This window comes from Phyllostomus discolor, chromosome 1, assembly GCF_004126475.2.
Source record: "Phyllostomus discolor isolate MPI-MPIP mPhyDis1 chromosome 1, mPhyDis1.pri.v3, whole genome shotgun sequence".
In the NCBI taxonomy this organism is placed as follows: Eukaryota; Metazoa; Chordata; class Mammalia; order Chiroptera; family Phyllostomidae; genus Phyllostomus; species Phyllostomus discolor.
The window spans coordinates 155860698-155873270 of record NC_040903.2 but is presented as its reverse complement, the minus strand read 5'-3'; the positions used below and the strand labels follow the sequence as shown (position 1 = coordinate 155873270).

Below are 12573 nucleotides of genomic sequence, written 5' to 3'. Positions count from 1 at the left end.
GGTAGGAAGCCTAATAAAGGCTGGATTTTTCAAACTAGGACCTACACTCCCAGTTATTTACACAAGGCCAGGGGACTTAAAATAGCCTTTGTACCACAGGGTGGTTAAGTTGAACTAGATCTGCATTAGCTAGTAAACTGGATCCAGTTATAGATGGACCTCATCATAAGCAACAGCCAGGTCTATTTTAAGCCATATTGCTAGGTAGAACAGATGGTTGAAGGAATGTGTTAGAAGTATATTTTCCCTGTTTTTTTTTTAATCCTCATCCAAGGACATGCTTTGCTTACTGATTTTAGAGAGAGAGGAGAAGGGAGGGGAAGAGAGAGAAGCATTGATGTGAGAGAGAAACATCAATTGGATGCCTCTTATTCACTCCCTGACTGGGGACTGACTGACCCTGCAACTCAGGCATGTGCCCTGACCAGGGATCAAATCTACAACCTTTTAGTTGGCAGGATAATGCTCTGACCAACTGAGTCACACGAGCCAGGGCTATTTTCTCTGATTTTGATAAATCAAAGAGACAGGATCAGAGATGCCCATCCCAGCACACTGAGATACTCTGAAGTCCCTCATCCAACAATAAAGTGGTCATTTCTTCAGAGGGAAATGAGTAACTAAGCTTTATTAAAACAGGTTTATTCTGCTCATAGGACAAAATACATACTTTAGGGCACATCTAAGGCTTGTCCAATGGCTAATGAAAAGGAAGGGATTAATAGCTCTCTATACCATAAATGGTCAAGAAAGACTAGTGTTTTGAAGTCTGCTATATGAACCACTCCTTACCATAATTTTGTGATCCAGCAAAGAAAGAACGTGTGAGCACAAAGGGTCTCTCCTTCCCCTGAGATCTCTGTATCAGTCCTTCTGCAGTAGCCTTTTGCTATAAAGTCAAAGGAGGAAAATTTCAAACAGATGATTAGATTAGGGCATTGGGTAGACATCCCCAATAAACTGCTTAACATGCAAAAAGTAAATAGAAGGTGGGAATGTAAAATAAAAAATACTAAAATAAAGCCATCAAGCAATTTTATGATGTAATAAAACTACATTCCCTTATTAAAAGAACATTAAAAGAAATGGAACATTTATTTTATTGAAATAGCAATGAAATAATAGTAAACAATATGCTGGCATTTTTTTGGTGCTTAGTAATTTTAGGCATTTTATAAATTTTCTCTTATAGTCGACACAATAACCTCTGACATAGTCTTCATTAATGAAAAAAACCCCTGAAATTCAGACAGGTTATGTGACTGGTCCTGGCCTACAGAAGGAAATTCTAAAGTAGGTTACTATTATTTTGAGAGGCTGTTGGAGAAGTGTAAACACATTCTACCTGGAAACCGTGCTGTACCTCGCCAGAGGCTCCCACTAGAAAAAAACAACTGATGGGAGAGCCATAAAAACACAGTTACATTCTGAAAATGACAGAGCCACAGGTATAAATTATGGAAGGTGACTTTCAAGTCTTCTAGATGTGATTGGCCAACGGAAGACATTTTTACCACTTTCTATTGAGAAGGCTAAGTATTTAAGGAAGTCTTTCTATATTTAAAAAGTAGACTTATTGAAATTATGTGTGTTCTAAATCTTGCTCATCTGGTATAAATGTAAGACTTGATGTATTTAGATATTTATGAAATTTTAAAACATTCATTTTCATTGCCTTTATGTATTTACACACTACTTCCTTCAATAAAAATTTTGAGGTAGTGTTCAATGCCATTTACTAATGGCTCCTGTCAAGGCAGATGTTTCTATGCTATCATTACTCTCACAATATCTGTAAATTCATCAAGTTCATTACAGAAGGAAAAGGTGCAACGGGAAACAGTAAGCCTTATACTGCCTACAACCTGATAAAAGTCATTGTGGTTGTCAGAAAAACACACAAAGAGAAAGGAGCAGTATATGATATGGCTACTACAAAGGAAATAACTTTCAGCCCAAAAGGCAGGGCACAATTGGCTTTTTCTTGGATGTTTTACCTGATAAAAACCATAGATATTATGAAGTTCCCTGTGCTCCCAGTTGCCATGATGAATGGCATTCTTCGGCATGGTTTGCTCTGGTCCTCTAAAGACAGAGGGCTCATTCATGTCATTCCATATGTAGAGGATGTCAGTAGATCCCTAGGAAGTAAATCTTGTTCAAGACAATACTTTACAGTGATGACACTAATATGATAGCTTCCCCTAATTCTCTTTCCTACTCTAATTGGTGTATTATTTATTATGTTTATGATCTGTGCTCTGGTCCACTGCCAGAATAAAAAGCTCCACTCAGCAGGGAGTTCACTGACCTAGATCCCAAAGACCTAGAACAGTATCTGGACCACAGAAGGTTCTCAATAAGTATTTGCTGATGAATGAAAGAATGCTTTGAAATACATATTGCCCAGCAAGTCTGCTCTGAGATCTACCTGAGAACCCCTACAGAAAAGGTCGTGAATGTTCACAATTAGGCTCTATATCATCCATCATCTGCTACAACTCTTAACTAAGGGAAGGGTAGCTGGAGTTGTATGTGGTAAAATTCTGCCTTCCCTCTAATATTTTGAAAAATTTGACAGGTAAGATGGCTGTTTGTTAGCATGATTTATAGTTTCTGTTCTATACAGAATCATTCAATTTAGAGTGGGAAGGGGCAGCTGAATCATCTAGTTAACATGGTCTTACAACCCCTTTATAGAAATCCTGGTCTTTCAGCATTTGATTCAATAGCTACAATGACAGGGAGTCCCTCAGGCAGCTCATTCCATTATTTTCTGAAGAATAATGATAGCATCTTCTCACAGGGCCTAGCTTGCCTTCTGAGCACCACCCACATGCTAGTCTTTCAAATGCCTGGAGGAGGCTTATGTATTTTCTTTTGACTCTTTGCCTTCAACTATTTCTAAACATGTGTAACTCTATGAACAAGGCTATATGATTTTCAAACATTTAACTACATTGACTGTTCTTCCTTAGCACCCTCTAGGACAAGGTTGGCAGTCTTCTTCTGGGAAGAGCCAGATTTTCAACTTTGCAGGCCACAAGTCCTCTTTTTTACTAACTCAACTCTGCTATAGTAGTGTGAAAGCCACAGACAATAGGAAGATGAATGAACTTTTGGTACAAGTGCTGTTCATCCTGCTGTAAGTACTTTTCTGTGTCCCAGTACATGATGCTCAGAAACTAGTGTTGAGTGGTTAAGAGCTGGGCTTGGGAGAAAAACAGAACTGACTTCAAATCTTGGGTCTACTACTTACTAGATGGGTAAACTTAGCAGGTTTTTAAATTTGTTCATGCCTCAATTTCCTCATCTGTGGGAGTAGAGTTAATTATAGTTTCAACTTCAGAGGGTTATTGTGAAGATAAAATGGTACACGAACAGAAACTGTTTAGCATAGTGCTTGACACATAGCAAATCCTCAATTTATATGAGGCATCATTATTGCCATCATCACAATTGGTTGAAAACATCTCTAGATGTGGCCTCTCTAGTTTTCTCTGTAGTTTTTATAAGGCTTATAGAATTAATTTTTAGAAATTTTCTTTTTAATATATTGTATTGATTATGCTATTACAGTTGTCCCAATTTTTAACCCTTTGCCCCCCTTCCACCTGGTATCCCCCATTCCCTTTGGCATTCCCCCTCTTAGTTCATGTCCATGGGTCATGCAAATAAGCTCTTTGGCTACTCCATTTCCTATACTGTTCTTAACATTGCCCTGTCCTTCTTAATCCCTGCACCTTTTCCCCCATTCTCTCCCTTCCCCTTCTCAAACCCTCTAAATGATCTCCATATCTATGATTCTGTTCCTGTTCTGCTTGCTTGCTTAGTTCGTTTTTTAGTTTCAATTTTAGTTGAGATAGAGATAGTTTAGTTGAGATAGTTGTGAATGTATTGTCATTTTAATGTTCATAGTTTTGATCTTCTACTTTTTCTTAAATAAGTCTCTTTAACCTTTCATATAATAATGGCCTGGCGATGATGAACTCCTTTAGCTTTACCTTGTTTGGGAAGCACTTTATCTGCACTTCCATTCTAAATAATAGCTTGCTGGATAGAGTAAGCTATTATTGCCTTGCCTTTCATCACTTGAATACTTCTTGCCAGGCCCTTCTAGCCTGCAAAGTTTATCTTGAAAAATCAGCTGACAGTCTTATGGGAACTCCTTTGTAAGTAACTATTTGCTTTTGTCTTGCTGCTTTAAGATTCTCTCTTTACCTTTAAACTTTGGCATTTTAATTATGATGTGTCTTGGTGTGGTCCTCTTCACATACATCTTGTTTGGGATTCTCTGTGACTCCTGGACCTGTACGTCTATTTCCTCCACCCAATTAGGGAAGTTTTCTTTCATTATTTTTTTCAAATAAGTTTTCAATTTTTTGTTCTTTCTCTTTACCTTCTAGCACCCCTATGATTTGAATGTTGGTATGTTTGAAGTTGTCCCTGAGACTCCTCAATCTATCTTCTTCTTTTCTTAATTCTTTTTTCTTCTTGCTTTTGACTGAATGACTTTTTTCTTCCTTATGTTCCAAATCATTGATTTGATTCTCAGCTTCATCCACTCCACTGCTGGTTCCCTGTAAATTTTTCTTTATTTCACTTAGTGTAATCTTCATTTCTGCCTGGGTCTTTTTTATGTTGTTGAAGTACCCAGTGAGTTCCTTGAGCATCCTAATAATCAGTGTTTTGATCTCTGCACAGGATAGATTGCTTGTCTCCATTTTGTTTAGTTCTTTTTCTGGAGTTTTGTTCTTTTCTTTCAATTAGGCCATATTTCTTTGTCTCCTCATTTTGGCAGCTTCCCTGTGTTTGTTTCTATATATTAGGTAGAGCTGCTTTGACTCCCTTTCTTAGTAGTGTGACCTATTGTAGAAAAGTGCACCACTAAGTTGAATAGGCTAGAGCCTTAGGTAATCATAAGGATGGAGCAACCCATGTGAACCAGGTTAATGAAGTTTCCCGTGTGATGTCGTCACTCTGTGGCTTTGTGTGGGGTAGTGCTCAGAAAGGGGAAAGTGCCACTGCCTGGCCTCTGGAGTTTTGTATGGGAGCAAGCTGCCCCCTGGAACTTGCCCTAATGCCAGACACTTCAATTTCTCCTTATTTGCCACTTGTACCCTTCCAGCTACTGCCCCAGTGCTGAAGCCCAGAGGAAGTGAGTCTGCCTAAGTCCTAAGTTTGTTGTGGGCCTTTTAAGAGGAGACTCCTGAGAATTCTGCAGTTTCTTCCCCCACCAAACCCCATTGGTTTTTACAGCCAGAAGTTATGGGGACTTATCTTCCTGGCACTGGAACTCTGGGCTGGGTGGTCTGATGTGGGGTAGGGATCCCTCGCTCCTGAGGTATCCCTTCCTTCACTCCAAGGTATCCCTCCCAATTTTTATCCACCACACATGGGTGTGCGACAGCCATTCTTTGTCTCCATGCCTCTCCATGTGTCTCTGTGTCTCCACCCTTCCTACTCATCTAGATAAATGTGATTTCTTCAGTTCCTTGGGTGTCAGACTTCCATACATCTCAATATTCTGACAATCTGGGTGATATTTTTTCTGAAGTCTAGTTGTACTTTTGCTATCGTTAAGTGAGGAGGCGAGCTGTGTTTACCTACTCCTCCATCTTGACCGGTATAACTTACTTTTAATGACAGGTTATATTTTGCAAGATATTTTCACACATATCATTATAACCTTTAAATAACAGTTACACAACACTATTTTACTACAAAAATGATTTAGTAATTTGAAAATATGATACATCTCTATTATTAATACTTTGATATATCATGGAGTCTATTATAATAGAAGTCAAAATCACAGTTTTTGTGCATTTGATAATATAGATGTCACCTCTCCCGGCACTACCAAAGTCTGTAAAGAGATTGCCACCCTTGCCTTTTCATACAAGCATTATTTATCAGCAGCTACTCAGTAAAGTAGAATAATTCTATTCAATCACTTTTTCCCCCTTCTTTCATCATTTCAAGTAACTAGGAAAGAGCACACAAATAAATACAAACCTGATAAACAGAGAAAGTAAAAAGACCTGAGTACCACTCTCTGACCTTGGGATTGGTGAAATCCAGGTAAGAGGAGAGACCTGTAGAGGCAGAAGAATAGACAGCATGTTAGAAACTGTGGTCCCCATGGTAAGATGTGTTCTAAGAAGGAATATCAGATGTAAAAACTAGATAATCAACGGGCATCAAATGTAAAAGAGAGCTGATACAGAGGCATGGTCTGATGAGAAGCGAATGAAGGCAATGCTGGACTCCAGTGACAATCTGCTACACCTCTCAATCCCAGAGGCCTAGGGGCACACCAATGAACAAGTTACAAGATGGGGCCTGTCCCTCATTGAGAGAGCCCAAATAAGGATGGCAGTGTCCAGTAGTGACCTCTCTATTCCTAAAGAGAACAGAGAAGTATTTATAACTGATAAAATGGGGGAAAGAAATGTATGGTGTTTCTCTACCATGCATGGATTTGTGATAGAGTGCTAAGATATGACAGAGGTTCCTTTTTGTCCTTGAGGAGTCTCTACCAGGCTTTAAACTAATAATTTCTCAAATAAAGAATCCAGAGTTGCCAGAGGCAGCTGAGGTTACTCATGAACGTCTGGGAAGTCAAAGAATGGGCTGACAGGGCAAAGAGGAATGGCAAGGAGAGACATTGTGGGCTCTTTTTCTTTGTCCCCCTCTCCATTCACTCCCTGGCTTTTCATTTTTATTTGCTTAGAGAAATAGCATATCACTGAGGTTTGCTTCCCTATGTTTCATTCACTCATTGACTGATAAATTATACAAAGTACACTGTATCAGGTGTTCTGAAAGATATAAAACAGCAATATCATCTCTTCCTTAAAGGTGCTTAAAATGTAGCAAGAGACATCTACAAGGAATAAGAACAATGGCTTTAAAACCTTCAATAATTGGAACTGAACAAGAGACCTAAGTATATATAATAACATCTTACCCGGCCAGCATATCCCTTCAAAGTCTCCTCCTTCATGATTCTTCACAAAGAAGCCCTGTTCTTTGGCCTTAGCATACACTGAGTAGTCAGGATCAATCTTGATGTGGGGGTCACTGATGACCACAAGCTGTCAGGAAGACAGAAAGCTTTGAAGATCTCATCAGTTTCATATGAGCCATTATGTTCATTGTATGTTTTTATCACAGTTCTTGGGTTCAAATTTTATTCACAAACCTCTACTAGTAGTATTGAAACATTTCATGTGCTTACAGAAATATAAATTGATGTCAAAACAGGCCAATGCTCCTTTATAGTTACTGCTGCCTAATGCAATACATGTTTTAAAAATAGTATTGGGTTGGCCAAAAAGCCCACTTAGTTTTTCCTGTAAAATAAGATACATTTTTCATTTTCACCAGTAACTTTATTGATCTGGATTATTTTGAGTATGTTGGCTATCTCCCACATGATAGAATGTTGATTGTTCTCAGTAATGTGTCAATTTGATCACTATCAACTTCAACTGGCCTACCACACCTTGGAGCATCATCCAGCAAGAAATCTCCAGCATAAAACTTCTCAAACCACTTGACATGTTCAATCAGTTATAGCACCTCCATATATTACATAGACTGTTTTTTGCATTTCCATTGTTTTTACATTTCTTGAAATAATAAAGCATAATATGCCAAAAATGTTGCATATTTTCTTCCATATTCAATATTAAAATGGCTACACAAAAATTCACCAATTTTGATAAGTTTTTAAAAAATGCATACTGATATGACAGCTGTCACAATACAATAACAAAATTGTTTCAAATGAAGTTAAAGACAACTAACTGCTACTAGAGCCATCTTATGGGAAAAAAAATGAACCAACTCTTTGGCCAACCAATATTTATTAACCTTCTATCTGTCTGCAGTGCTGGGTAGTATACATAAAGGGTTAAGTAGGCAAGGTCTCTGCTTCCTAGACATCTTGAGGCTAAGATAACACTGACAAAGCAAACATTAAAGAAAACCAAATAGCATGTTAAAAACAAACAAAAACCCCAAACCCCAAACTCAAATGAGGAAGAAGTTCTGAGAAAAGCTGTGATCACAGCTCTCTCTAGCATTGCTCCTGGCCTTTCTAACACCATTCTCTTTGCCTAGTTTAGGGCCCCAAAACCATTTCATTTGATTAGAACAATCTTCTAATTATCCGTCCTCATATTTATTCAAATCTATTCGGTGGAAACCATCCTGCCTGGTTTCAGAATCTGTAACCTCACCAACAGGTAAAAAGGCCCCACAGCTGGGAGACCTAGGGACCAAAAGCCACTAAAGAGACAAAACTTATCTTCCCGGCAGGGGCACAACCTCTGCCCCCTTTACTTGACCCTGCTTGGCCCCTGGAGGATGGCTGGATAGTCAATGACAGGTAAGATTTCTCAAGGGAGGAACAACCTAAGACAGACACAGTCACAAAGGGGCCATCAGGGAAGGATTTAGGGGATTGTGGAGGAGGGACAAAAGGCATCACCCCTCATCTTTATCATAGCCTGAGTCCTCAGTCTATCTGTAAGAAGTCTCCTAATCTCTAGGCTGCCTTACTTCCCCACCTGACTTAAGCCCAAAACAATGCTGGAGGTGGGCATGGCCCTGTGCTGGAGTGGGCATCCTGGCAGGGGCATTCAGGCCTATGAAAGAATGCATAAAGTCTTGTGAAACCTGCTTTGCTAAGAAGGTCCTCAATTTAAGTGTTAAGGGTCCAAGCACAAAATAAGTTTGTTTCCTAAGGTTTTACAGTTGACTGGCATTACCCTGTCTACCAGACTCTGACTCAAAAGGACCCCATGATCCCAGAAATGTTATCTGTAAACCATATCTCCTTTCTTTGATATGCATCCCTATGCAAGCTAACTCAATAAAAGCCCATTGAGAGAGAGGCAAAAGACCTTTCTCCTCTGAGAGACTGGTCAGTCTTTCCTCCCCAAGCAGATCATATCTCGGTAGACTTATTCTCATCTGCGGCAGCCAGGGGAACTCTGCTGGACAAAGACCCCCCACACTATTCTGCATACTAAAGTTTAATTTTCCATTGCTGAAAAATTTTTATTTTTAAATGTTTAATTGTTGTAAAGTGTACATTACATAAAATTTACCACCTTCATCCTTTTTAAGTGTACAGTTCAGTAGTGTTATATACATTCACGTTCTTGTACAGTTAATGTCCAGAAAAAAATCTTGCAAAACTGAAGCTCCAGACTCCTTAAAGAACATTCCCTTCTCCCCTCACTCCCTAGCAATCACCATTCTTCTATCTGTCTCTGATTTTGACTCCTCCAGGTTTTACAGATTAGTAAAATCACACAGTATTTCTCTTTTGTTGATTGGCATATTTAACTTAGCATAATGTCCTCATGGTCATTCATGGTGTAGCATGTGTAAGGAATGTCTTCCTTTTTAAGACTAAATGATATTCCTTTGTATGTATATGCCACATTTTATTTATCTATTCATGTGTTGATGGATATTTGGGTTGCTTCTACCTTTTGGCTATTGTCTGTGTATAATGCTAATATGAACACAGGTATAAAAATTTCTGCTCAGGACCCTGCTTTTGATTCTTTGGGTTTATACTCATGAGTAGGACTGAAGAATCATGCAGTAATTTTATTTTTAACTTTTTGATGAACTGCCATACTGTTTTCCATAGAGGATACACCTTTTACATTCCCACCATTGGTGCACAAGTATTCCAATTTCTGTATATCCTCACCAACACTTGTTATATTCTGTTGTTGTTGTTTTTTTGTAGTAGCCATCTTAATGGTATGAAGTAGTATCTCATTGTGGTTTTGACTGGCATTTCCCTAATGATTAGTGGTAATGAACATTTTTTTAATCCTCACCAGAGGATATGTTTATTGGTTTTTAGAGAGAGAGGAAGAGAAAGAAAAACATCGATTTATTGCCTCCCATATGCACCCAAGGATTGAACCAGCAACCTAGGTATGTGCCATGACCAGGAATCAAATTCACAACCCTTTGGTGTACAGGATGATGCTCCAACCTACCAAACCACCTGGCCAGGGCTGAACACCTTTTCATATGCTTCTTGGATTTGTACATCTTCTTTGAAGAAATATCAAGTCCTTTTTCTAATTTATAATTGGGTTGTTTGTTTTTTGGTTGTGGAGTTGTAGGAGTTCATACATACTGTATATTAATCCCTCATTCAGAAACTTTTAATGTCTTCAAATATATACAAACAGCCTATAACAAGGTCAGATTCCCCACTACTCAAACCTTGCCCATGCCTTGTTTTCCTGTCAAACCAGCCTGTGAACTGCTTTCCAAATGCCCCTGGGTTTCCAGCCTCTTGCTGCACCACCCTCTTTCCTCTCCCCCTCTTCTCCACTGGAGACTCATCCTTCAGGGCTTATCTAAAATGTGCACATCATTGCTCGAGGCCAGCAAGATGCAACCTTCTTTCTCTTGGCCCACCTACCATCCTGGCCTTTCTTTGGCCGTTATGTTACTGTCCAGTATTGCAGCTGTTATACACTTGCATTTCCCCCACTCACTGTAAGACCCCCCAAGGAGCTCATGTCCACATTCCCTTCATCTTCAGCACAGTATCTTGAACATTCAAGGACTTTGATAAATAACTGCTTATAAGGACATAGCTTCTGGAATCAGGCCAATCAGGGTGCAGATTCTTGCCTTGCTACTTAGTTCCATGTGTGCCTTTGTGCAAAATACAAAACCATCCTAAGCACCAGTTTCTTCTTCTGAAAGATGGGGTAACAAAACCTATCTTAAACTTTGTGATGACTGGATGGAATAGTGTGTTTTATCATACTCTTTGGGTCATAATCAGTGCTGGATAAATGGTAGTTATTCATTCATTGGGAGGTTAGGATTTAACAAGATTGGTTCTGGCCACTTGTGAAAGGTCTGGGGATTAAGGGAATGGATTGAAAAGGCAACTTTAATCCCAGGAAGAGGGAGTGCAGAGATCCACTTACATGATATGTACAGGGTCCCCCCTTTCTCTCCTTTCTTCATTTTCTTCTCTCTCTCCCTCTTTTCATCACTGCTGTTACCACCACCAACACCCTTGCATTACACACTTTCCAGTATATTTTCTCCTCCCTATCTTCTGCTTTAGTTCTTTCCATGGCCAGACTGACAGGTGGAATCCATCAGGGAAGCATGTGGGGGAAAATGGGGTAATGGGAAGTCAACTCTGGCCCTAGCCAGTGTGGCTCAGTTGGTTGGAATGTCATCCATAACCTAAAGGTCATGGGTTCAATTCCTGGTCAGGGCTCATATCTAGGTTGCAGGTTCAGTCCCTGGTCCAAGCACATATCAATCCTAGTCCATGCATGTATAGGAGGCAACCAATTGATGCTTCTCTCTCATTAATGTTTCTCTCTCTCCCTTCCTCTCTCTCTAAAAAGCAATTTAAAAATGCCCTTGGGCAAGGATAAAAATAATCCACTCTCTTTTTGCTGGACTGTTAAGAGCATTCAAGCCCAACCACTCCCCCTTACCTTTTCTTCCTACATCTGTGCATGTTGACAAAGAAAGCCCTAAGGCCCCCTCCTTTGATGCCAGCAGAAAGTTCAACCCACACAAGCCCTGGCACATGCACAGGAATCCACCCCAGTGGATTCTAACTCTAATCATGGTAAAAGCTGAGCCAGTGTCCTTTCCCAGCTCATATTATGTGATTAATTAATCTTGATACCAGTGTGATTTCATCAATATCGACACCAAAACCAAATTTTGCATGGGTTGGGGGGATCCATCACAATACTACAAGGTGCCACAACAAATGAGCCTGAATACTAGGCCCCTTCATCTCTATGGAGACCTAGACAGCTAAGGCAGGAACAGGTGGTGGCACCACCTTACCCCCCTGTTTTTCTGTTATCACAGTTTCGGTTACATTTGAAGGTACTATTTTCACGGAAATTTTAAAAATCAGATAAATCTCCAAAAATGTGCCAAAGCAAGTTTTAAAAAGTGATTGTAATTAAAAGGATCAGAAATGTTGGTTTATTTTACCTTACGTTTTTTGTTTTGGAGCAGCGCTTGCATCTTTTTGGGGTTTGGAAATCTTTTCTTGTCCCAGGTGAAATACCTTTTGCCCTCGGTGTGCTCTATGTCCAGCCACATGACATCATAGGGAATGTCATGTTTATCAAATCCTGCATCCACTGCCTTTACATCCTGCTCATCTTCATAGTTCCAGCGACACTGATGGTACCCCAAGGAAAAGAGTGGGGGCATGGCTTGTGTGCCTAAAAAAGGAGGACAGCAATGGGGCCAACTACCACCACAATGATAATTCTACATTTGATAAACACTTCCTAAGTGCCTACAGGGTCCAAGCTCCCAGCTTGGTACTTAGACTATCCAGGAGAAGAGAGCATAATGCCTACCCTCAAGAAAGTGACAAGTTGGCTGAAGAGGTGGGCATGTGAATGAACAGCTCTGCTCTGAGGTATAAGTGCTATGTTAAAGGTATCAGCCTAGTGCTGTGGAAATAAGAAAAGTTAATAAATTCAACCTGCGGCAAAATGTGGAGTCTTGAAAGGCCTC

The 12573-nt window shown here is 39.7% G+C and overlaps 1 protein-coding gene across 2 annotated transcripts in view; it reads right to left on the bottom strand.

Annotated features, from left to right (window-relative positions):
- GANC (glucosidase alpha, neutral C) overlaps positions 1-12573 on the bottom strand; it is an 86604-nt gene that overhangs the window by 29131 nt on the left and 44900 nt on the right. For both annotated transcript variants that reach the window (XR_003684122.2, XM_028507821.2), the window contains exons 12-16: positions 12037-12272; positions 6974-7100; positions 6019-6098; positions 1998-2141; positions 793-889 (exon numbers count right to left, since the gene is read on the bottom strand). Coding sequence is in view for 1 of the 2 variants with exons in the window: in XM_028507821.2 (XP_028363622.1) it covers positions 793-889; positions 1998-2141; positions 6019-6098; positions 6974-7100; positions 12037-12272 (684 nt within the window). In the remaining variant the exon portion in view is untranslated. The remainder of the gene's footprint in view (positions 1-792; positions 890-1997; positions 2142-6018; positions 6099-6973; positions 7101-12036; positions 12273-12573) is intronic.